This window comes from Perognathus longimembris, chromosome 2 (assembly GCF_023159225.1).
Source record: "Perognathus longimembris pacificus isolate PPM17 chromosome 2, ASM2315922v1, whole genome shotgun sequence".
Classification (NCBI taxonomy): domain Eukaryota; kingdom Metazoa; phylum Chordata; class Mammalia; order Rodentia; family Heteromyidae; genus Perognathus; species Perognathus longimembris.
Window position 1 is genome coordinate 68253710 of NC_063162.1, and position 25573 is coordinate 68279282.

Below are 25573 nucleotides of genomic sequence, written 5' to 3' on the forward strand. Positions count from 1 at the left end.
CACTGAGTTTGTTCAAAGTATGGGGAGAACAAAACAGGAGAGCACAATGAGATTTTTCACAGTATTTTCAAAGCATTCTTTATTCAAAATCCAATTTGTCTCACTGCATCTGGCAGAAACAGTGAGCATTGACTCAGACTTCTACTCAAGATAATCCAGCAGCTTCCCACCTCCCCAGAAGTCAGTGTGACTACATCTTGCCTAATGCTCCCAGAGGGTGCAAAGGAACTACTCCTGTTTGGAACAACTGGATTAGAATAACATCAATGAGAAAATCAATTATTCCTTTGTAGCCACCAAAATGTATGTCTCGGGGAGACGCAAGCCCACACAATGAGTAGCATCCTGAAATTTTTATCCTGAAAACGTTCTTGGGAAGGAACATATGGGCCCAAGGACACAGGGTGGGAAGAGGGCCAAGGAGTTCATCTGGGGGGAAGTCATTGGGCCTCAGGCAGAGGAATAGCTCAGGCATGCTGTACCTTCACTCTGCCTTGCAGCAACTCTCTTCCATTCCATGTAAGCCCCATTTCTTTGCTACACACTGACAGCACGCATGGGAGCAGACAATGTCCCTTATACTACTGGACCCAGTTTATTATTTCATTTGCTAAGATTCACTGTGCAGTTCACCAGCTGCCCCCTAGTGAGGCTACAGGGTAATGCCTGGATGAACTGTGCAAGCTGGCTCCGAGCTGTATACCAAGATTCTTAAGACATAAACATGTTGGTCTTCTAGTCTTCCCTCATCTCATACTCTCACTAGAAACTTTAAGAATGTAGAGTGAGTGAGCATGAGGTCAATGGGGGCAGCAGGGGACCCTGGGCTTTGCAAGGTGTGTTCTTAGTTAAAAAGCTGCCCAGTGAAGACTGAGTGCCAGCTCTGCCTGCCTTAGGCACTACCAATGCAGATCCCCTTTGATGTACAAACCAGGAAAGAACAGCAAACTCAACAAGTGACTTAGCTTGTTGTACAGCTGGCCCTCTACCACTTGAGTCACACCTCTGATAACAAATCGAAGTTTCCTGTGTAGCTAAGTTCTCAGTGCCTGGCGTCTGTTAAGTAATGTTGTCTAAGAAAAGCCACTGGCAAACAAACGAAGCCAGAGTCAAAATATGTAATTCTTTTTTTCTTCTTTTCTGTGGTTCTGGAGATTGAGATACATCCAAATGTGTAACTCTTACTAGGATATTTTCATTTTGAGACAGAGTTTTGCTACAACCAAGGCTGGACTCAAATCCATTATCTTGCAATCTCAATCTCTTGAATGCTGGGATTACAGACATGAGCCAATAGACCTAAGCCTTGCTATAAATTTTCAAGGATTTTGTTTTCAGATTTACCAGTGATACAATTTTCAAATTACATCACATAAGAATGCTCATGAAGTATGTTTTAAACTATCCTGATGATTTAAAAACAGGCACAACAGGGGCTGGGGATATAGCCTAGTGGCAAGAGTGCCTGCCTCGGATAGACAAGGCCCTAGGTTCGATTCCCCAGCACCACATATACAGAAAACGGCCAGAAGCGGCGCTGTGGCTCAAGTGGCAGAAGAAGCCAGGGACAGTGCTCAGGCCCTGAGTCCAAGGCCCAGGACTGGCCAAAAAAAAAAAAACCAAAACAGGCACCACAAACAACATGGACACAAAGTCTGTTTCAGGAGTGATGTTTTACTGTGAATTATGGTAACATCTTTGATATCAGTTCTGGGTGAACCAGGAAGGCCGCTTTCTGTCTCGTTCCACGATCCTCTTTTCTCGGTCCTGTTCAGATGGTGTCTCTCCCGCGTACAGCACCACAGTCTCCACGGTAGGAGCCTTAAAGGGGCCTCCTTCCTGTTTCCATATCTGCCGTCGGATTTCTGTAGTCTCTGTGCACACTTTCTTGTAGCAGTAGCCACAGAGAACATGCTTCTGTTTCAGGTGGCCACATTCAGGACAAATATCTATATTGTTCTTTAAGACAACAAACAACAACATGTACTAACTGGAGGCAATTCAAAGAACAAATCATCATCAATGAGGCAGGATTACATCTCAGATCTCTGAGAGGTCTTATGCATCAAGTTCAACAGCACTTTAACAGGAGCACTGAAAACAAGCTTGAATTTTTTTTTCATGGTGGTAAAACTCAGGTTTACCAACTTTGCTGCTTTTTTTATTTTGCGATGAAATCTCACTATGTAGAGTGACTTTGAACTTGAGATCCTGCTGGGACTGTAGGTGTGCATCACCACACCTTGCATAACATGTGCAATTTTGAAGCAAAAGTGCTTCAACATGAGTCAGTGAATGTCCAAGGAAGGTATGAAAAGACACCCACAATGTCTTTACTTCATGATCAAAGTATCCCAAACAATGTATTACACGTAGTTGGTAATCATTCAAAACAGAAAATAAAAGTGGTCAGAAAAGTTGTGTACTAGATTGGTGCTGGCTCTGATCCCTAAAACCACAAGTCCTCCAGGCCAAGTTTTAACAAGTCAAAAGGGCATTTTTCAGTACCAAATTAATTTCACCCTATTCTTACCTCAGTAATAGATTTCAGCTTGGATTTTGCTTAGGCAATGGTGAATGCAGGAGGTCTAGCATTTCATCTACCCAAGGATGCTGCTATGGAATGCCAGAGAGCAAACAGCAACTGAGACTGTAAGTGTTTAAGAAATAAACAGTGCAGATAACAGACACTGTAATCCTTTGCTATCTGAAGGTGACAATGTACAGTGACAAGCTTCCAAAGAAGAATGTGGGTCCTAAATCAGATGCCAGAGCTCAAATCCTAACCCTAACCACTTCAGAACTGTGTGACTAAGGGAAAATTCTTTTCTTTTTCTTTTGAGTATTGGGGATTGAACCAAGGGCCTATGCAAGGTCTCTTATGTTATGCTCTCAGGCAAATTATTATTAGGGGTGTGTGTCAGAGAGTATGTCCTTGGACTTAACCCAACACCTGGGTGCTGTCCCTTTGCTTTTTCACTCAAGGCTGGTATTCTGCCATATGAGCCTCAGATCCATGACTGGCTTTTTGCTGGTTAATTGGAGGTAAGAGCTTCACAGGTTTTCCTTCCCAGGCAGGCTTTGAATGGGATTCCTCAGATCTCAGCCTACTGACTAGCGAGGGTTACAGGCATGAGCCACTGGCACCCAGCTGAGCAATTAATTCTTTTTATCTCAATTTATGTTAAAGATGAAGAAATAGTATTGCCTTTAGAGGGTTGCTGTGAGACCAGAAGCAGATAGTAACAGAAAGCACTGTGTGACACAGGACATTATACATGTTAGCTTTTTTAAATGCCTTTCTCGGGAATTTTTCCCCACTATATTGTTTTAGAGATGGTAAAAGGTAAATAAAATATATGATAGTACAATCCAAGCTCCAACATCCCTGCCGTTTCTGACATTGATTTTAGGACTTGTCACAGTTCATGTTTATTCACTTGTGGCTCAACTGCACAGTTCAGGAGTGATACAGTTCAAATATCCAAAGTTGTGTGGACTCTTTAATTTTAGTACTTGTCATAGTTTATATGTTTACTCGTTTTTTTTGTTGTTGTTGTTTTTGTTGATAGTTGTGGGGCTTGAATTTAGGACCTGGGCACTGTCCCTGAGCTCTTTTGCTCAAGGTTAGTGAGCTAACACATTGAGCCCTGTGCCACTTCCAGCTTTTGAGTGGTTAACTGGAGATCAGAGTCTTAGGGGGCCTTTCTGCCTGGGCTAACTTCGGACTTTGATCCTTAGATCTTGGCCTCCTGAGTAGCTAGGATTACAGGCAGTAATCCTAGTAGCCACCAGTGCCCGGCTATTTTTTAATCTCCCTCCCTCCTTCATTTATTTATTTGGGGGGGGGGGAGGCACTGGGATTCGAACCCAGAGAGTTGCACTTGCTAGGCAAGTACTTTGCCACTAAGCTACATACATCCTAGCCCTGTTTACTCATTTGTAGTTCAAGTCAATAGTTTAGGACTGATACTGCTCAAATTTAGTCATGTGGGCTTTTCAAGTCCTCAATCCAATCACCAAATTTCTTTCTTGAGTATGTTTTAGTAAGCACACAAGATTTTATTTATCAAAGGACTATATACATATACCATGAGGGTAACTCATAGTGGATGTGAAGAAGCATACACTCACAAAAATGAGATTACCTTAATTTTAATAAGCTTTTGAGGATTTCTTCTCCTACATCGGTTAACTTCAATGCTGCGCCTGCTTTTGGGAGCTGCCATCCATAGGACACTATCCAAAAGGCTGGGACTCTCCTTGCTTGCACTCGGGTCATTCGCTAGTTCCGTAAATATGCCTGGCCCCTGGACTGCTAATGCTGGTCCTATAAGATAAAACAGGAAGACACATAATTCAATTCTAGATCCAAAATGACTATAAACATCTCTCCTAAATAATCAACTGTGATGGCAATAAGCATACACACACAAATACAGTCAACAGGGAACCTTAGCTTTTAAGTACTAAAGCTCATAGAAAAGGATATTTACTTATTCCTTGTGCTTGCTGGGCAGGTGCTCTACCACTTGAGCTATCCTTCAGTTCCAAAAGGCAAATATGTATTTGTTTATTCACCCATTTTTGTCATTCATACTTTGTGCTGATACTGGGGCTTGAATTCAGGGCCTCACACTTGCCCTCAGCTTTTTCACTCATAGCTAATGCTTTTTTAACAGTTGAGCCACACCTCCAGTTCTGGCTTTTTGCTGGTTACTTGGAGATAAGAGTTGTAAATTTGTATGCCTGAGCTAGGTTCAAAATCCTCAGCTTTAAGCCTCCTGATTACAATAGTGAACTACCAGATCCAAGCCACCAAAGAAAATTTTAAACACAAAATTTCTTAGTAGAACCTACTTACATGAAGTTCTATAGATTTTTCTCTCCTCATACAACTTGAGTTATTGTTAAACATGAATTTAAAATGTTCAACAAGTGCCAAACTTAAAACACAAAAAACCCCAAATCACTCAATTGTTCACATTCCATATGGCAGACAATGAATTCACTAAATTCACTCTTACCTGTACTGACATAACTCTGTACTGACCTTTTTTTCCTTTTTGCCAGTCCTGGGCTTGAACTCAGGGCCTGGGCACTGTCCCTAAGCTTCTGTTCAAGGCTCGTGCTCTACCACTTGGACCATAGCACTACTTCCGGCCTTTTTTGATTAGTTTATTGGAGATGAGAGGTTCATGAACTTTCCTGCCCATGCTGGCTTCAAACTGTGATTCTTAGATTTCATCCTCCTGAGTAGCTAGAATTACAGGTGTGAGCCACTGGCACCTGGCTGTACTAACCCTTTTAAATATTACTATAAGCTGAGCTCTGGTGGTACATGCCTACAGAGTAATCTCAGAAGGTGGAGACTCGCTGGCTGAGGCTTGAAATCAGACTAAGCAGAAAAGTCTGTGAAACTCTGTCACTAAAACAACCTAGCAAAAAGCTAGGCTGGAGGTATGGCTCAAGTGGTAGAGCACCAGCCAAGCAGGCAAGCTGACAGAATATACAGCCCAGAGTTCAAAGGTTAGTATGGTGGTAGAGGGTGTATTATAACATTCAAACCCAGTAGGATTCTTTATTATATAACTTTGTAGGTCTCCTAGTTCATTAAACTCTTCAACATTTGATTTTTAATCCTTTCTATTCTCTAAGAAAGATGTTAGCTCACCACTTATATATGATTATTCATTCACCACCAATGCTTCATTTTTTTCCTGAGAGGGATAAAGGGACTGAAATTAGGCCTCACTGTAAGTTCAGGCTAGCCTCAAATTTGCCATCTCACTGCCTTGGTCTCAGTGCAGGGATTATAGCATTACACACAACTCAACATCTTGCTTTTTTCTTTCCAAAATTGCTTATAAAATCAGAGGTTCCTTTATTCTTTGCTATTTTTCAGACTTGTAAACTTCTTTAAATTCTAAGAATTCATATACATACATAAAGCTCACTACACTTAACTGGTATTCCTATTCAACAGACCTAAATCGACCACTCTGAGCTTCGTTTTTTAAATGCAAAGTGGAGAAATTTAACAAGATTGTGACAAAGATTATACCAAGAAACACAAGGTGAAAATGAATTTACCAGTGTTTGGTTCAGATTTTTGGGTATATATCTTCATTGTTGGGATTCTTTGCAAGTGTCAAAGTGATAACAGTTTGAAACCCGATGTACTTCTAATGAAAGTCCATTCCTGAATGCAAAGCTAGAATCAGAATTGATCTGCATGGACCTCAAACACTACAGAGGTGAACAAATTGCATTCCACCTATATCAGGAAGAGGAGTCAAGAGGGTTGTAGAGTGGCCCTTCTTTATGCTGCGAAGTTCAGAACAGTACATGTATAAGGACTGTCCAAATATCTAGATGTATATGTATGAGAACAGTAGATGAGGACTGTCCAAACACCTAGAAAAGGATGCTACTGGTGGCATTCCACCAGTCCCAGGATGATCTCAGTTCCCTTTAAAATTGCCTAAGAAAGTGTCATGCTGCCAGGAAAATTTACACTTTTGCTCTGGTCATCACACACTCGATAGCACAGGAACTCTCTTAAGTTTATTCAAAAGGGCTTAGTACTGTAAAGTTGCACTCAGAAGGGTCTTCTCTTGGGAACCAGAGGCCATTCCTGTAAAATATAACCCACAAAGGATAGGACCTCAGTCTCCCAATCTCTGTTGGCAAGATTTGCTAACGTTGAGCTACGGGATACACTGACTACTCTTTTCAGTTCTTTGGATCCTATAAGCTCCCGCCCTACCATGCTGATTAGTACAAATCCGTTTTACACAGATTGGAATGGGGCCACGGGTAGGGATCCGATGGATTTTAAATAAAGTCTAGCTGTGACACAAGTAAAGGTGCATAAGGATTCGTGGGCGAAATAAAGGTTGGGGTATGTTGTTGTTCTATGTTTTTTTCTGTGTGTGTGGTGGTCCTGAGTGAGGTTTGAACTAAGGGCCCGGTTTCCACTCAAGGCTGGCACTCCACCACCTGAGGCACAGCTCCGCTTCCGGCTTTAGGACTCTGCTGCCTCAGCAAGGCCTTGAACCGGTATCCTCGGCTCTCGGCCTGCAGAGTAGGCAGGATTACAGGCGTGAGATGCGGGCGCCCGGCGGCCGGGGTGATTTACGTCACGGTAGACGTCCCGACACCAGGCCTCACATCAGAACTCTGAGCCGTGGGCAGGGGTCCCCTCCTCAACCCTCTCCCCAGGTCTTCCGTCACCTACCCCACGGAGAGCTGGGAGTGCTTGGCCAGCTCTGTTGAAGTTTCCGTTGCAGAAGCCTCCAACAGTTTCGGAGTAGACCGCGACCCGAGGGCCACAACGATAACTCCAACAGGACCACGGCGGACGCCATCTTCCTCGCTGGAAGACGGAACTCACGGCGCTGTCTTCCTCGGAGCATGCGCACAGTCCCAGAGTGGCGCTAATGCGACTTGGAGAACTACAACTCCCAGCATGCATCGACAGAGCCTCTGATTTTTGTCCAATCATGGAGAGACGAGGGAGGAGAGGGCGGGGAAACTAAAAGAAACCGGCTTCAGTACGCATGTGTGCGGAAGTCCTGTGGCTCTCCGGGTAAAGATGGCGGAGCGAGGTTACAGCTTTTCGCTGACTACATTCAGGTATGGAAGGGGCCCCCCAAAGTGCTCCCAGTAGCGAAGGTTGCAGCAACTCACTTGGATTCCATTTCCGTTTGTTTTGGCTCCGGCTGGGGCCTCCGGCGGATCCAGCGGGGATGGAGGCGGAGATGCAGCTTTGCAAAGTCATTTGCTCGGCCGGTCCGACCCTGAGTGGCGCCGGTGCCCGGGAGGCCTGGGACGCGCGAGGCCCGGGGCTCATTGGAGGCCAATGCTGGCCCTGGGCAGCGCTGGGCGTGAGGATGGGGCGGCCCCGGGTCCGGCCTTCACTCTCTCTCGGAGGCCCAGAGACGCCAGGTCGGGGTTAGCTGATTCCGGGCGGCCCATTTAAAGCTCAGTGTGTCCTTCCCGGCCCACGGAGGCCGGCCCGATCCCGGGAGCTCGTGAAATCAGAATCTCTGGGAAACACGGTCGCCCTTTTTTCCCCTTTTCTGGAAAACAAAAAAAGACCCGACTTTACAGTTAGGTGTGAGTTTCGTGTTGGCTTGGCACGAGTGCTTTTCAGAGTTGCTCTCAGTGTCTTGGCGCGAGGTCTACAAAGTATAAAGCGCTCATTGTCCACCCAGGTTTTGCGTCCTCTCTGAAAGCATAGGACACCTGTGTGCGGTGTAGAGATTGCTTTGGGAAATGGGAGGAGGGTATGCTTTCCAAAGATTTTAGGCTCTTCTGACAGTTATGCAAGAAGGAGTTCAAGAAAAATGTCTGCTCTTGTCTCCAGTGTAAGAAAGTCATCGCAGAAGGATTTTAAGAATCCATCATAATATGACCATTTTCTTAAGAATTGGCAGTGTTCCCTTTAGCTATTATCATGTCTGAGTCTTGAAGGCATTGGGATTTATTTAACTTGTTGAATACTGAGGGAGTAGGTGTAGCTTAACTATTGCTTCTCACTACCTCCTGTGATGAAAATTACCTCAACCTATTAACAGATGAGCTAGTCACAGCTGGAACAAACTAAGTAACTTGTCCATGAGTAGCTGAGTTGACATCCAGATTGAGTTTGTTCTGATGATAGAATGTAACTTACTTATGTATGTGAATACACACACATACAAGCACATATATGGGGAGAGGAAGAAGGGAGAGAGCACCTCTTGGCCATTTTCAATTAGAAATAAGGTATGTGATTTTTTTGGTAATCTTTGAATGAAATTTATTCTGTGGTAAAAATTTTTGTCTATACAATGAGAGAAAGTAAAATGTATAAGGAAATTATTAGTCAGATAGGTGAACAAATGTGGTTTTTGATATCTAGAAACATGTAATAGATTGGCATCCCCTTTCTAATTCCTGTAACCCTACCTACTCAGGAGACTGAGATCTGGGGGGAGGCAGTTCAACCCAGCCAGGCAGAAAAGTCAGGAAAAAATCTGTGTCTACAAAATAGCCAGCAAAAAGCAGGGCTGAAGATGTAGCTTAAGTAGTAAAATACCAGCCAACCAAGCATGTACAGAGGGGCCTTGAATTTAAAACCCGGTATTTTTTAAAGAAATGGGAAAAAAATGTAGTCTTAGTAGAACTGAAATATGAAGTAACCATATATCACCAGGGGACTGAATCTTTTTGTAGAACCTTAACTAAAATAACCTTTTTGTTTTCTAATCCTGATAGAGTCCACCTGTTTTAGCCAAAAAGAAAGTGTTGTTTTGGCATGTGTAGTTAGAATTAAACTTGATAGTAGAAGACTAAATGTTTTCTTTAGTTGTTCTTATGGTTTCCATTTGTCTGAGGATATTGACAAATGAACAAATTAACCGATGCCTATAAATAATAATGTTTTGTTATTACTCAGGGACTTTACTGTAAAAGATGAAAGAAGGGGACAAGGGCCTGGCTCCGGTGGTAGAGTGCTTGCCTAGCAAGACAGGGCCCTTGAGTTCAAACTCTAGTACATCAAGAAAAAAGTGAAAAGGAAAGACCTATTCTTAGGGGTGAGCTTTGAGATGAAGAAGAACCAAGAGTTTGAAGATTTGGGGGTGAGGAGAGCTGTTGACAGGATACACTATTGCCTGCATTCAGGTCTGTGAGGATAGCATGTTTTTATTTCACCTGAAAAAGAAGTTATGGGATTTCAGCAGGAGAAGAGGAAGGCTAGTTCGTATGGCAAGTGGAGACACCAGTGCTCTCTGAGTGAGTAGGGGCATTCCTGACTTCAGTAGATGTTTATTCTGAAGTTCACGAGTAGATGCATGTTCTAGGAGTTTCCAAAGTGCTGACATTCAGTGATAAAAGTCTGTACAGATGACTGGAAACTGAGAAGGTAACAGGAGTCTTCAGATGTTTTCCAGAGCTCCATGAACAGTGCTAGAGAAGAATTAATTGAAAGCTGGATGATTTCAGAAAACCATGACATGATTATTGCTATAATAATGACTAAAAAAATAAAAACCTCTTTCTAATTTAAATGTTTGTTGATGTCATTCCCCTTGAATCAGCTAATGCTATTGATTCTTTAAACTGTTGGTCTTAGATGTGTTTCTTCAATGGGTGTGGCATGTCTTATCCACCACATGATGGCAGGTTCCTAGTACTAGGTTATATGCTGGGAGCTAATGGAACAGAGAGTACACATGGAGGAAGGCATCTATTATAAGAATAGCTCTAGTGTGGTGCTGCAGAGGAAGTCCAGGAGGCCGTGGGCATGAGAGTGTTTAACGGAGTCTAGGCAAAGCCGGAAAGCATGAGATACCTGCTAAGGAGAGGAGCCAGGAAGATGGCCAGGAGGAGGGCACCAGAGCAATGTGTTTCCCACTGAGGGAATAACTTGCCAGCTGAGCTTTTGAAGTTTGCCTAGAGTAAGGGAAGATGGTACAAGAAACCTGAATAACAAAAAGAACAACTTTAATTGTACAAAGCTAAAGTAGATGGCCTTCTAGAATGTACGATTGGTGAGAGTTTATGGTCCTAGCTTTGTCACTTGGAACAAATTGCTTTCATTTGTGGATTTTCTTTCCCTTTAAAATGATTGGGTTGGTTTTTGACATTTACTCATTCCAAGTAAAGTACGGCCTGGGTTCAGTTACTCATGCCTCATACCTGTTAATACTTGCTACTCTAGAGGCTAAGATCTGAGGGTCAAGATTCAAAGCCAGCCTGATAGAAAAGAGGTTCTAATCGGCAAAAAGCTAGGCTGGAGGCCTGGCTTAGGTGGTAGAACACCAGCCATGCTCAAGCAAACCCAGCAAGCATGAAGCCCTGAGCTCAAGCCCAAATAAAATAAAGTATGACCTGAAAGGCCAGTTTAGTAGTCACATTTGGAGATCAAACTCAGGGACTGGATCTGTCCAGCATATGATGTGATGAGAAAACACATACAAAATATGTGGGTTGTGTAAAGTCACAGGGTTGGTAAGTGGTAGAAAGGTAGTTGTGGCACTGCTGCCCTAAATAGTGGACAAAACCCAGGAAAAGGAAGTAGGGCTTTGCTGTATGTTTACCTTACTGTGGGAGCTCCATGACAGATTATGAAGACCAGCTATTATTTAGGGCCTGGTAAATAAGCATGCCCTCCCAGGGGGTGTCCAACTGCAATATTTTATAGTCTACTGACTTAACAAATGTCTCTTTTGTTTAAGCCCATCCGGAAAACTTGTCCAGATAGAGTATGCTTTGGCCGCAGTAGCTGGAGGAGCCCCTTCTGTAGGAATTAAAGGTAATTATCGTAATTCACTTCTCGTGTTTGCTAAACAGTCATGCTGTTTGTGAAGTCCATAATTAATTTTTGAGTAAGTAGTTGTGGCGGCATAATTTCTAGCAGCCATTTTTCGTTGTTGTTAATTTGGAGTATTTTGAAGTATAAAGGAAATAATAGCCTACAGAGGTGATTAAAATTTCTAAAAGTAAAAGTAAGAGCCTGTTATCTACTACTTGTGATAAGCCAGGAGCAGTCTTTTCCATCAGAAAGTTGAGTATTTTTGCTTTTCCATTGATTGTCTGATCTGTGGCTCCTTTAATTAAGAGTCAACTATAAAACACAATGTAAAGATGTTATTATTTCTTTGCCTAGAAAAGTCTATAGCACATATTTCATATAACTAGACCAGTTAGCAGAAATTTGTTCTTGTGAAGTCTGCAAACTCACAAGTGTCTGAGAGTACTTGAAGAGAGGGTGGGCAACACCTTTAGCTGTGGGGATTTTTTTTTTAATATTTTTGATCAGTGAGGGAAACGTTGATTTATCATCCCTTACAGAATTTTGATGTGAGAATCCAGAGGAAGGTTATATGATTTAGAGAAAACAACAGTGTGTATTTGGGTTTTTCATGTATCTGTAATCAGAAAGCTATTGAAAGTACTGCCTTTTCATGGTTAGATGTTGAGATCTGTTTTGGTTTTGTTTTAGCTGCAAATGGTGTGGTTTTAGCAACTGAGAAGAAGCAGAAGTCAATCCTGTATGATGAACGAAGTGTACACAAGGTGGAGCCCATCACCAAGCATATTGGCCTGGTGTACAGCGGCATGGGCCCCGACTACAGGTAATTCCTGCTGCTATGGATCACAGTCTCTGTGAGGGGAAAGGACGAGGGGAAGGTTTCTCTAGCCTCAACTCTTCTTTTTCTATTTATTCACCAACAGCAGCCTCTATGAAGGTTATGTGTAGGTTATTTAAAGAAGTTAAAACCATGTTCCTTAGATGAAATTCCTGTAGCAGCTACTCCTCACTGTGTGTCTCTAGACTTTGCCTTTTGGTCCTGTCCTTATTCTACCACTCAAGGAAATTCATGTTCCCTTACACACTTTACAAGTGATCAGAGAGATACATGTTTTCAATAAATTACCTTTTTAAAGTACCAGGCAGTGAAACTTCATCTCCCAGAACGATCTCACACCTTTACATCTGTTCTTGTAAGAAGTGTGCCCACCACTCATGAACTCATGACATCTCCACCTCTCTGTATTTCATAGTTATAGGTTTCTGGCCAGTGTACATTTGTCATTTAATAAGTTAAAAATATTACTTATTATTCATGCTTTGGTGGAGTGAGACAGATAGAGCCAATTTCCCTTTAGTGAGTGAGGGGAAACCCTCAAGGCCCCTGGAACGTGACTAGGGTTTACCACAGCAGACTTTTATTACCACTGTACAGAGAGTCACAGACGGTCACTGACAGCATGGACTTAGAAGGAGGTGGTGAGTGTAGTTCAGAGGAGCCTTGTGTCCTCTCAATTTTAGTTCAGTCATACCTGAGTAGGTAAAAGTGAATTCTATAGTATGTCCTTAATTCTATAGTATGTCCTTAATATCTTTTGACAAATTTTATATTTTAAAAGTGTGTGAGGGGGGTGTCTGGGGTGAAATATAAAGGACAAGCTGGCTGCTCTTGGGTTAGGGGAACAAACTTGAAGATAACCATGGAAGGAGATGAAACTTCCATTTTGCACATTAATTCTATTACTTTTAATCTGATTTGTCCCCTTGTCTGTACCTTTTTCCTTGTTTTTGTCAGTTTCCTACCATCCAGGCCTTCTGTGATGCACTGATACTTCATTTTAAAGCAACTGGAATCCCTTGTAAGAGTGAGACTGAGCAGGTGGTTGCTAAAGATACAGGTTAGCGCCAGATGCTAGTGGCTCAAGCTGGTAATCCTAGCTACTCAGAGAGCTGAGATATAGGATGCATTTTAAATCCAGCCTAGGCAGGAAACTCCATGAGACTCTTATCTCCAATTAGCCATCAAACAGCCAGAAGTGGAGCTTTCACTTTAGTGATAGAGTACTAGTCTTGAGCAAAAAAGCTCAGGGTCAGTGCCTCAGACCCTGAGTTCAAGCCCTAGAACTGGCACCAAGAAAAAAAAAATAGAGGTTAGCTTGTGCTGCATGTATTGGAGAGGAAGAGCATTTGAGTTCTGACCACATCTTTCTTGGTTGTTAGAGTGCTTGTGCACAGGGCTCGAAAGCTGGCCCAGCAGTACTATCTCGTTTACCAAGAACCCATTCCCACGGCCCAGCTGGTTCAGAGAGTGGCCTCTGTGATGCAAGAATACACCCAGTCTGGGTAAGTTGCTTTAGTACTTGAAATGGGTCATGAGTTAGAGGGGAACAGAACCCCAAAACATTAAGAAAGGATGAGTGGACACATAAGTACAAGACTTAATTAACTATTCCTATATTTTCTTTCCAATGGAGAAAGTCACTGATATATGTTTCTGATCTTGATCTAGAATATCTTAGGGGGAAATGTGAATGTTTTCTCAGTGATGCAGCAGTGGAAAGCAGCTTCTAGGTAAACACAGTCCTTTCCCAGTGATTAAAGCACCAACAGGGCACATAGCCATTATTGCCTCCCTACTCAGCTTTCCACCAAAATGGGATAGTCAGCTCATGGGAAAACAGAGGCTTTGTAAGTTCACTGTGTGAGTGGAACAGTAGCTGTTGATAAATAAACCTAGTAGGAAAGCTATACATTAGTTCCTAAAAGTTGTCGTGTTTGTTAGGACACAAAACGTTATTCCCCACTTTGGTAGTAACCCTATTATGTTTAGATTACAAGTATACAACCATCTTGTGTTGCTCTAGCAAAGTAGTCAGGGCTGGGTACTTTGCAAAGAAAGAGGTTTGTTTAGCTCACAGTTTTGGAGATGCCAGAGTATAGTACTGGCATCTGCTTCTACCAGGGGCCCCCTGGTAGACAGCATTACCTGGCCAGAGCCCTTGGAAGAGAGATCACGTGGTACAAGAGAATGGGAAGGGGCTGGTCTTGACTGTAAAAACTACTCTTACAGGAACTAATCCTTGCCTGTAAGACTTTAGCTTGCTCTAAAGCAGCATCAATCTACTCCTTGTCCCACCACTCAAACATCCACCCTTCTCAGTGGGACACGGGGAGCCAGCCATCCACATCTGATCCTGGGGCACAGACTCTACAAAGGTGTCGCTGCACTTAGTCTAAACCTCCCTAATGAGAATTAATTTTGAATTGATTGATGTAGAAAAGTTAAGTTACAAATGTAACTCGGCTTGATCAAATCTTACTTGAGTATGATTTGGTCACCATGAGGATAGCAAATTTTCATATTCTTTTCTGCAGAGGTGTTCGTCCATTCGGAGTTTCTTTACTTATTTGTGGTTGGAATGAAGGACGACCATACTTATTTCAGTCAGATCCATCTGTAAGTATCATTAGGTGTTTTTGAAGGACTGTTAAAATTCTTTTTTGAGTATCTAATAAAAATAGAAGCATAAAGACTTAGGTGTAACAGCACTTTCTGTTTTGTTTTACTTGGATTTCAGAAAGTATGAAATAACTCAAATTTGTTTGCACATCCTGAATTTTAGTAATTCCATATTCTAAAGAAGCTCCAACCAGATTAGCTTTGCCCTCTGTTTTCCTGTCTTCATTAACACCCAAACTTAAGTGACTTGTTCAAGTAATTGTTACCAATCTCATTTGCTCTGTGGACAATGCTGCAATTAAAGATGTGAGCCTGGAGGACAGTGCTGGGATCTGGGTGGATTGGGAGGACAGTGCTGGCTTGAGTGGAAACTCATCTGTCTTGAGACCCGAGTGTGGTTAATACCTTGGATGACTGGTATACTGTAAAGCAGCAGATTGGTAGCTGGGTTAGGAAGTATTTCTAGAGCGAAGGCCACTCACTCCACACTGTTCTATTTGCTGAGAAGAACCCTAAGGAAAAAAATTGAGCACTAGTTGTTAGGAAAGTGGGGAAGAAACAGGCAGATTCCATCTGGAGAGCTAAGGGCTGTCTATTGAGGCACAGCTGGGGGTAGGCCACATTCCCTCTGGGTCAAAGAAGGTAGACTTGGAGTGGGGCTTACACTGCTTCTAAAGAGGAAACAGAAAATAAAGAACAGACTGTGGTCTCTTAGGGTCCAAGGACAGATGCTCATGACCAGGTCCAACATGGGATGCTCTGCCTGGGGTGAGGGAACTTTCAGCTAAGCCAAGGCTGGAACGACCTGCCTGCAGCCCAGCACTTGAACACACACCTGGTGTTTTGCCTGACCTGAGGGAATAAGGCAGGGGGTTATCCTTCACTAGTAATTGACCTTTCATGGATTGCTGTATATTTGCAAGTTCACCAAATACAACCTGGTACTGTCACCTTATTAATTTAAAAGGCAAAAGAAAAACACTGAGGTTGGTTGTTCCTTAAATCACAAAAACATCTTGGGGTCTGTCATAGTGTTGTTAACCCATCTCTAGGGTTCTGAAGCCAAATGGCACACCCTCTCACCTTCCTTTCTAGTAGAGGCAGAAGCCATCATCTCCCTCGTTTTTTCATCTTTTGCCCTGTCTTTCCTGGTTATGTCTAAGAGGTACTCGTTTTATTTAGTGTATTTTATATTAATAATTTTTATAAAGGCATGTGTATGTTTCCCAGCATTGAAGACTATGTAGGATATGCCATGTTACTGCTGTGTTTTTACCTCAAATTATGCAATGTCAAAGCTTTTCAGTGTTTTTAAATAAAAATCTGTCTTGTTTATTCAGTAATGATGAACTGATCACCAGTTTTCACATTTGACGGGTTTTTACCTCTTTTTCATTGAACTAAAATGATGCCCTTGCTTATTTGCTTTGCCAATTTCCCTTTCCTTGTTAGCTGGTTTGTAAACAAAACTTCCCCACAGTAAATGGCATTAAAAAACTAAACTTAAAAATTCTGTGACATTTCATTCTGTCTCAGAGTTCTGTCCTAGCTAGTTACAGAAGTGAAAGGCATCTAGCTGTGTGGGTATGTCTGAATGTCTGTACGTAGGCTCTTCCCCTCTGTTCCTAGGGAGCCTACTTTGCCTGGAAGGCCACCGCCATGGGGAAGAACTATGTGAATGGGAAGACGTTCCTGGAGAAGAGGTATTTCCACCTTGGCTGGGCACAGTGGCTTCATGGTTTTCTACACTCCTGAGACTGTTCCTTTCATGCATATATGACTATTTGAATTTATGAGTAAAAGAAATCCTGTGGTCATTTCCTTCTGCGTTCTTCAGATTTTCTAAATGCTTTTTTTTTACATTTTCCCCCACCATTTAAAAAAGATTGTACTTAGAGTAGGGAAAACTGGAAAGAATCTAATGATAACTACTCACTATGACAGTGGAAAGAGTTGTTAATCCAAATATGTGATGTTGAGCAGATGAAATGCAGATTGTTTGGCCGTTGCATTTCCCTCTATAAACCTTAAGCAGTAATTTTCATTATAAATATCTTGGTAAGGTTTGTGGGTTTTGCTTTTTATTTTCAGTTTTAGTGTTTGAATTGGGGACCTCATGCTTGGAATTGTTTTACTTGAGCCACACTTCAGATCCTTTTTTGCTTTAGCTGTTTTCCAGATAGGGTCTTGGACTTCATACCAAGGGCCTGCCTCAGACTTCCTTTCTCTAGACCTGCACTATCATGCCCAGCCCTTGGTCATGGTATATGTGGGTGGGTGTACAGAGAACAGAGCACTGTAAACCATGTTGTCAGTGCTGAGCACAGCAAACTGTTCACTTTCCATCTACATTCCAGACTCAATGTACTCCTCTAAAAATGTCTTGTCTGTGGCCAAGAAAATTGTTTGTAGACTTTTAACAGCTGACCCTTAATGTGAAGGTTACCAAAGATCTTAGACTCATTTAATCTTGAGATCATAAATTACTTTCTTTTAACTTTTTTTTTTTTTTTTTGGCCAGTCGTGGGCCTTGGACTCAGGGCCTGAGCACTGTCCCTGGCTTCTTCCCGCTCAAGGCTAGCACTCTGCCACTTGAGCCACAGCGCCACTTCTGGCCGTTTTCTGTATATGTGGTGCTGGGGAATCGAACCTAGGGCCTCGTGTATCCGAAGCAGGCACTCTTGCCACTAGGCTATATCCCCAGCCCTCTTTTAACTTTTATTTATTGAGTCTTCCAAACATTTCATGTGTTATAGCTTATAAGAATAAAACATTAAAAAAAAAAAAGGATTAAAAGATTGTATCCAGTTGCCCGTGACTTCCTTACCTACTCAGGACACTTGAGATCTGAGGATCGAGGTTCAAAGTTCAAAGTCATTCTGGACAGAAAAATTTCCGAGGGGCTTATCTCCAGTTAACCAGCAAAAAGCCAGAAATGGAGGTGTGGCTTAAGTGGTAGAGTGCCAGCCTTGATCAAAAAGGCCATGTGAGAGCAAGAGGCCCTAAGTTCAAGTCCCATTACCAGCAAGTAGGGAGGACAAAGATTTCAGCTAGTGCCTGATTTTTCTTTAATTTGTGTAAGACTGTCATTAAAATCCCAATTATAAGAAAGTATTTCTACTGAAGAGTTTTCCTAAACTCATTTTAGAATTACACTTCTTTTCTTGATGTTCTCATGTTGGAGACTGAGCACCAAATACTGGCCACATTCTTATTCAGGATATCTGTCTCAAAGTGAGATGATTGTGGAATTAATGTATAATTAGAACTTTTAAGAGTGTTTTAGATTTTTAAGAAATCTTAGGTGGTTATGATATTGCTTCTAAAATAGCCATAAAGTATATAATTGCCATGAAGCCATTGTCCTTTATATTTTTTTTCTTCTTTAGATATAATGAGGATCTGGAACTTGAAGATGCCATTCATACAGCCATCTTAACTCTAAAGGTTAGCCCCATGTCTGCCAACTGGATTTATAATGATTTTATAATAAACCTCTTGGAAAATGAACTGTTTTCCTCCTCCATCTGCAGGAAAGCTTTGAAGGGCAAATGACAGAAGATAACATTGAGGTTGGGATCTGCAACGAGGCAGGCTTTCGAAGGCTCACTCCCACAGAGGTGAAAGATTACCTGGCTGCCATTGCATAAGAGGACAGGCCCGAACAGCCTGGGATTTCACACAATCTATGTAAACATATTTAAAGTATGTTTTGTTTCGAAGACTTTTTGCATACTTATTTCTACATGGTTTAATGGACTGATGTTTTTAAAATGACACAAATCATAATAAATAGTTAAATCCAATTTTCAGCTTCTTAGGCGTGGATAAAGTTTGAACAACTTATTTCTGGAACCTATATGGCAAAGTTGAATGACGAGAACTTTGCCGGGAACTTTGAATAAGATTTTCTTGCCCCATTTGTAAATGCAGCCTGTGTTTCTATAAACTGCTGATTTACACAGATATCCCTGTACTTAGAGCTAGGAGCATCTGCAGCTGTTCGTGAATTCACTAGTATGATAATGTGTGAGTGTTTGGCCCGGATCCAGAGGGCCCTGGGCAGCTGTACTGGGCCTTTGTACTTACACGTCTGGGAGACAGGGTTTGCTGGTTCCTGTTGGTTTCCCTATCACAAGTAGGTGAGCTTATTTGAAAGGACTTTCCCCTACCCCTCGCCTCCCAGATTATAGCCCTTTTTAACAGAAGGAAATAAAATACTAATAGTAAATGTTGAGGTGTGTAGTGAGGTTCTCCTTCATTACTGTGATCTCTGTTCATCAGAATCTTCACTGTAAAGAAGGTCCTTAGAAACATCTAAACTCAGATCTTCTGTGTGAGAAAGTTCTACCCACTCAGGCAGGCATCTTGGAATAGAAGAATGATAACATTTTGCACAGGACAGTTGATGAGCATGTCATTGTTCTTGCCAACATGAAGCCTAGTAGAAAATTCCATGAATTAAACATAGCTCAAGGGATTTTGATGAAAGTTTTGTTAAGTTTAGTTGACTAGAGCTTCCTTAGAGCATTTTGACAGGATTAAGAGGTAAACAGCCCTTACCATCACGCTGCATCTGGGTTTGGGTGGCAGACGCATTTTAGGAGACAGGTGAAGACATCTTGGCCTCCTGTTTTGAGATATCTGTGTAGCCTTATCTGATCACTGTATCGGCAGTGGGTGTACTGTGATTAGCACAGTAGAAGGTGAGTGGAGTTAAAAGGAATAGTCTAAGGACTAAATTTTATAATGCTTTGTGGTAGTTAAGCCATTGAAGTTACTTAGACCCTCACTAACATCCACTACTAAAATTGGGAATGCCAAAATTCTACATAAGGAATTATAAAGATAGATAAAGGAAATTACATATAGGTTATTACTGGATGCTACAGAATAAAGGAAGGAAAAGGTAGCTGAAATTGCATCCAGCTACATTTTTCTGCCTCCTGCTCACATTAGATGCAAAGCCAGTCCCAGTTGAAGCAGTCTATAATGACACCTCTTCCTGTCTTGTTGGGCCCTATAACTGGAATCCTAATTTCTTGTCTTCAATATTTGCCTGGTTCAGCTACATTGGCTAGACTTTTGAACAGTACATTTTCAATCCTCTCTGTGGTTCTGCTTTCTGAATGATTTGCCTAATATCCCCCTCTGCAGGGAATTTTCTCCATATGGAAGCTGTCTGGGCCTCTGTGGATCAGATATGTGTAAAGTGCATCTACCTTTTAGGTTAAGAGGAATAAATAGTATGCATAAACCGTTTCAAACAGTGCTGGCCACACAGTAAGCAATGATTGTGTTCCTGTCTCCTAAAAATGTGCCCCAAGGTGCAATCACAAACCTAGTCTGCCATCCTTGCCTTCTGTTGCGCTTGCCTGGGTTTATTTAAACTCTTGGCATTCCTTTCCTGCCATTTAAGTTGGGCTTGGAGAAGGAGCAGGATACATAAGATTGACTTCAACAGGAAGTTTTCCGTAATATTTTAAATTGGCTTTATTTTCCAGCGCCTGTGGCTCACATTTGTAACCCTAGCGACTAGGGACTGAGCTCTCAGGATGGCGGTTCAAAGCCAGCCTGGGCAGGAAACTACTAAACCATCAAAAAAGCTGGAAGTGGGGCTGTGGTTCAGGTGATAAGAGTTACTACCCTTGGGCACAAAAGCTAAGGCACCCAGGCACCAAGTTCAAGCCCCAGGACAAGCAAGAAATAAAAATGGCTTTCTCGAATCTAACTTTCTGGATGATTTTGGACAGCACAACTCACAGTGTACAGGTCAGGGTGGTGCAGTGGGAAGTGCTTTGATGTGTTGGCCTTCCTAAGCTAGTAGTGTGTATCTAATGTTGTGAAAGAGGCAAATAAAACCGGATGCACACTTGGGACAAGCCCAGCGCCCTTAACAAATATGGCCGCCATTCCAGCTTCGGCCCGGCTCGGCGGGCCGCGCTGCCGCCTGGGAATCGCCGGCTCGGCGTCACCCGGCCCGGAACCACGTGACTGGGCAGCAGCGCCGGGGCTCGCGGTCCGGCGCCGGGGCTCTGAGGCGGGGGCTGCCGGCCTGAGGTTTCGGGGTGAGGAGCCCGGCGGGTCTCGGCCTCCGCGTGCTCGCGCCGGCTTGCGCGCGCTCGCGGTCCTGAGCGCTGCGGGTGAGGAGCCGGGGCAAGGGAGGAAGGCCGAGAGGGGCGGCCGATGGGCGGGCCGGGCCGGGCGCGGGCTGCGGGCCTCGGGGCTACGGGCCTCGGGGCTGGGGGCCTCAGACCTGGCGGCGGCTCGCGGTGTGGGCGGGGAGGCCAGACCCAGGGGCCGCCGAGCCGCAGGGAGGGTGCCCCCCCGGGCGGTGTCTCCCTCCCGTGGGCGCGGGGAGAGGGAAGGGGGGGGACAGGAGGGCCGGCAGGGTCGCCTTCGGGGTCGTCCCCGGCCTTTTAAACCACGCCGGTCTGGCGTCCGTGGCCGCCGGTCAGAGCCCACCGGCCTCGGGAGCGCCTGGCTTCACGTCGTGCGCTGAGCTGTCGGCGTGGATTTCATTCGTTGGCTTGGCGACGCGGGACCTGGAGATGCGGGGACCCCCACCCCCATTGGACCGCACCGCTGGCCCCCAACGCAGGCCAGTATTGTGCATGGTAGAGGAACATTCTAGATGAGTTACATCTACAACTGATATTTTGTTTTGATATTCTGAATTTTAAAAATATTGTTAAAAGATTCACTTGAGGGCTGGGAATGAGGCTTAGTGGTAGAGTGCCTGGCATGCTTGTAGTTCAGGGTTCGATTCCTCAGTACCATATAAACAGAAAAGGCCAGAAGTGGTGCTATGACTCCAGTTGTAGAGTGCTAGCCTTGAGCAAAGAGGCCAGGGACAGTGCTCAGGCCCTGAGTTCAAGCCCCAGGACAGGGGGGGGAAGATTAACTGAAGCTCTGCTAATGTCTCAAGCCTTTAATCCTAGCCACTCAGGAGGCTGAGATCCTAGGATTGTGACTCAAAGCCAACCCCCAGGGAAGTCCATGAGACTCTTATCTCCAATTAACTACCAAAAGCCCCGGTAGAGGGCTAGCCTTAAGCAAAAAAACAAGGACAGTGCCCAGGCCCTCCCTCCGTTAAAGCCCCTTGAAGAACAACAAAACTTAATTGAACAGGGGGCTGGGAATATGGCCTACTGGCAAGAACGCTTGCCTAGTATACATGAAGCTCTGGGTTTGATTCCTCAGCACCACATATATAGAAAAGGCCAGAAGTGGCACTGTGGCTCAAGAGGCAGAATGCTACCCTTGAGCAAAAAGAAGCTAGGGACAGTGCTCAGTTCCTGAGTCCAAGCCCCAGGACTGGCAAAAAAAAAACACACACAACTTAGTTGAACAGAAAGTTTGGTGCTAGAAATAGGGGACTATCTCTTATCTTCCTGCATTTTATCCTGATGATGAGACCTGCTGTGGACTCTGTCATAGTTTTCTGAAGAAATGAAGGCCCAAAGCGTGTCAAAATCCAGCATGTTTTAAGGAACAGTTCAAAAGTTTCCTTTTGCTATCAAAGGAAGGAGTTGCCCCCAAGTCAGGCACACAGAAGCCCAGGTTCATAGACTCAGCCTTCATAAGCTTTATTGCTATGTTGTAGCTCATAATTTTGCAAGAATGTTCCAATTTGTCTTGTCTTATCTTAGGAAAGTAATAATGCTGCCAGCATGTCTGCACACTCCATGCTCTGTGAACGGATCACCATAGCCAAGGAGCTGATCAAGAGAGCAGAGTCACTTTCCAGATCGAGGAAAGGTGGGATTGAAGGTGGTGCCAAACTGTGCAGCAAACTGAAGGCAGAATTGAAATTCTTACAGAAAGTCGAAGCTGGAAAGGTGGCCATTAAAGAATCTCATTTGCAAAGTACAAATCTGACCCACCTACGGGCCATTGTGGAGTCAGCGGAGAACCTGGAAGAAGTGGTCAGTGTCCTCCATGTCTTTGGCTACACGGATACCTTGGGAGAAAAGCAGACCCTCGTGGTGGATGTAGTTGCAAATGGTGGTCACACTTGGGTGAAGGCCATTGGCCGGAAGGCAGAAGCGCTGCATAACATCTGGCTGGGCCGAGGTCAGTATGGTGACAAAAGCATCATTGAGCAGGCGGAAGACTTCCTCCAGGCCAGTCACCAGCAACCAGTGCAGTATAGCAACCCTCATATCATCTTTGCATTTTACAACAGCGTCTCTAGCCCCATGGCAGAGAAGCTGAAAGAGATGGGCATATCTGTGAGAGGTGACATTGTAGCTGTGAACTCCCTGGTAGATCACCCTGAGGAGCTCCAGCCAAGTGAGAGTGAGTCCGATGATGAAGGCCCAGAACTTTTACAGGTTACCAGAGTCGACCGAGAAAATGTGCTTGCCAGTGTTGCTTTTCCCACTGAGATTAAAGTCGATGTGTGTAGGAGAGTGAATCTGGACATTACTACTCTAATCACTTACGTATCTGCTCTCAGCTATGGAGGCTGTCACTTTATCTTCAAAGAAAAAGTACTCACAGAACAAGCAGAGCAGGAGAGGAAGGAGCAGGTTCTACCTCAGCTGGAGGCCTTTATGAAGGACAAGGAGTTGTTTGCCTGTGAATCTGCTGTCAAGGATTTCCAGTCCATTCTAGATACCTTAGGAGGACCTGGGGAGAGGGAGAGGGCCACCATGCTAATTAAGCGAATCAGTGTGGTGCCAGACCAGCCTTCCGAGCGTGCCTTGAGACTAGTGGCCAGTTCCAAGATTAATAGTCGTTCATTAACAATTTTTGGGACGGGAGATACCCTGAAAGCTATCACCATGACTGCAAACAGTGGTTTTGTCAGAGCTGCAAACAATCAGGGTGTTAAGTTCAGTGTGTTTATCCATCAGCCCAGAGCACTCACTGAGAGTAAAGAGGCTGTAGCCACCCCCTTACTGAAAGGTTACATGAATGACTGAACACTAAAAATTGTCGTGGAAGTAAGTTATTTATACCAAAGGTTGGCCTTCCCTTCTTAACTGAGGGGAGTAAAAGAGGTTTATAGTAAAAAATGATACTTAGAACCAGTAGACTTTTGTGTGTGTGTCATCTATATTTGAAGTAAATAATCTCTTAAAGTAGAAAAAGCACAAGAGATAATTTTTTCAAGCTTCTTGCAGTTAGAAACAATACATCAGGGCTTTTAGCCATCTCATGATAGGTTAGTTTGATGCAATGTGGTTGCATAAGCCTCTATAGCTAATCACACACAGTTTTGTGGAATCTGGCTACACTGGGCTGTCTTGTGTTCATTAAATATCTGGAGAAAACTGCAACTTGGTTTTTCATTGTATTGGTTTTAGCAGTTGATGTGGGTTGAGACAGATATAAAAATGGATCCTTTTAGATTCTAAAGTCAATACCCATTTTGAATGAAAAGACATGTACTTGAGGGCTATGTGGCAGGCACAGTCTGGTAGGTATGTTTACAACAGAAGAAAAACAATTCTGGCTATAGTCAATACTGTAAACCTCTTTGTACACTTTTTTGTGGAAAGTCTTACATTGTACTTGAGTTAAATGTCAATTTGAATAAATTAGGAAAGAATTTATATAGAATATTTTTTGGAAATCATATTTTACTCAATTTATCTAACCCAGCCACATAGTGCAAGTCTTCAAATTATGAATAGTACTTTTGCATCTCCATTTGTAAGTGGCAGCTGTATCCATTACCCCACGAAATAGTGCTGAGAGAATCTGTGCCACTGTGTAATACAGGTTGTCATTAAAAATTTATATGACTGCATTGTACTCGGTGCCTTATTAAACTGCAGTAGAACAAAACAAATGCATATTTCCCACATTTCTAAGTGAGTATTTTTGAGCAGGATGTGGTAGTACACTCTGAAATCCCAGCAGTTAGGAGCCTGAGGCAGGAAGAGTGAGTTCCAGCCTAGGCTAGAGTAATCCTCTCTTTAGGTGGTGGTTTGAACTAACTTTGCTCACTCTAGGCACTCATGTTGGTATGTGACAACCTGAGATCTACTGTGCCTGCTTCCCTGCTTTGTGACAAGGAACTCCCATTTCCAGCAGTTGTATTTGTGAAGTAGTTCAAATTTGGTTGTTAGGATCTAGGAACACAAGAGAGAATGCAACATTAAGTCTACAGGACAGTTCTCCCAAAGAGGCTGTCCAAGAACATGTTTTCTATGAGGAAGGCTGTGTTGGGCTTTTCATTTAGTGTTCAGAGGTAGTTTTTGCAGTGGCATTTCTGCTTTGTGAGCACCCAGCAAGGTGCTGAAAGACGTGGGGCCAGTCAGTGCTGGTACTTAATGGAAGCACTGTAGTAACTTCGTATGAAGATTAGCAGTTGCTCTAAGAAATCCTTAGTCTAAATGGAGGCAAAGATCAGAAATTCATGTCTTGAATTATATTGTGTTTGCCGTACTCAAGTACAGAGCTGAGGAGTGTTCTTGCAGTGAGATCCAAAGTCAGGTAGTGACGATTCCCATTTTTAGGTATGAGATTTCACAAAGTAGATGATGAAAATTCTTCAAAGTGGACTTGCCGAAGTGTGGAAGTGTGAATTTGAGGGAGTCATGGTGGACAAGTGAGGTGAATCTAAGTCAAAAGTTCTAAAAGCCACTGGTGAGTTTAGGGGACAGGTGGCACATGATCAGATGGGATCTCTTTTAAGAAAGCCAACACGTGTGAATTAAAGAATTCAAGGGGAGATTAAGAAACTGGCCAAGGCAGGAATGATGGAGAGAATGTATGTGATAGGTAGGTTTGAGGCAGTTTGGCCTGACATATTTAGTAAATACATAGGGGTGCCTAGCATGTGCCATACAGGA

The 25573-nt window shown here is 43.3% G+C and overlaps 3 protein-coding genes across 3 annotated transcripts; 2 read left to right on the plus strand and 1 right to left on the minus strand.

Moving 5' to 3' along the window:
* Window positions 1-1654: 1654 nt before the first annotated feature.
* On the minus strand, window positions 1655-7405 carry Mrpl32 (mitochondrial ribosomal protein L32). The gene is made up of 3 exons (XM_048339415.1): window positions 7241-7405; window positions 4149-4330; window positions 1655-1959 (listed from the first exon to the last, which is right to left on the minus strand). The coding sequence occupies exons 1-3, from the start codon at window positions 7368-7370 to the stop codon at window positions 1705-1707; spliced, it is 567 nt and encodes a 188-aa protein (XP_048195372.1). The 5' UTR covers window positions 7371-7405; the 3' UTR covers window positions 1655-1704.
* Window positions 7406-7514: 109 nt separating this feature from the next.
* Window positions 7515-18568, plus strand: Psma2 (proteasome 20S subunit alpha 2). The gene is made up of 8 exons (XM_048339414.1): window positions 7515-7638; window positions 11229-11305; window positions 11996-12128; window positions 13526-13648; window positions 14681-14762; window positions 16395-16468; window positions 18155-18212; window positions 18299-18568. Exons 1-8 carry the CDS (start codon window positions 7598-7600, stop codon window positions 18413-18415), a joined length of 705 nt encoding a protein of 234 aa, XP_048195371.1. The 5' UTR covers window positions 7515-7597; the 3' UTR covers window positions 18416-18568.
* A 2222-nt stretch (window positions 18569-20790) lies between these two features.
* Window positions 20791-24525, plus strand: C2H7orf25 (chromosome 2 C7orf25 homolog). The gene is made up of 2 exons (XM_048339416.1): window positions 20791-20908; window positions 22418-24525. The coding sequence occupies exon 2, from the start codon at window positions 22439-22441 to the stop codon at window positions 23693-23695; it is 1257 nt and encodes a 418-aa protein (XP_048195373.1). The 5' UTR covers window positions 20791-20908; window positions 22418-22438; the 3' UTR covers window positions 23696-24525.
* Window positions 24526-25573: the final 1048 nt, after the last annotated feature.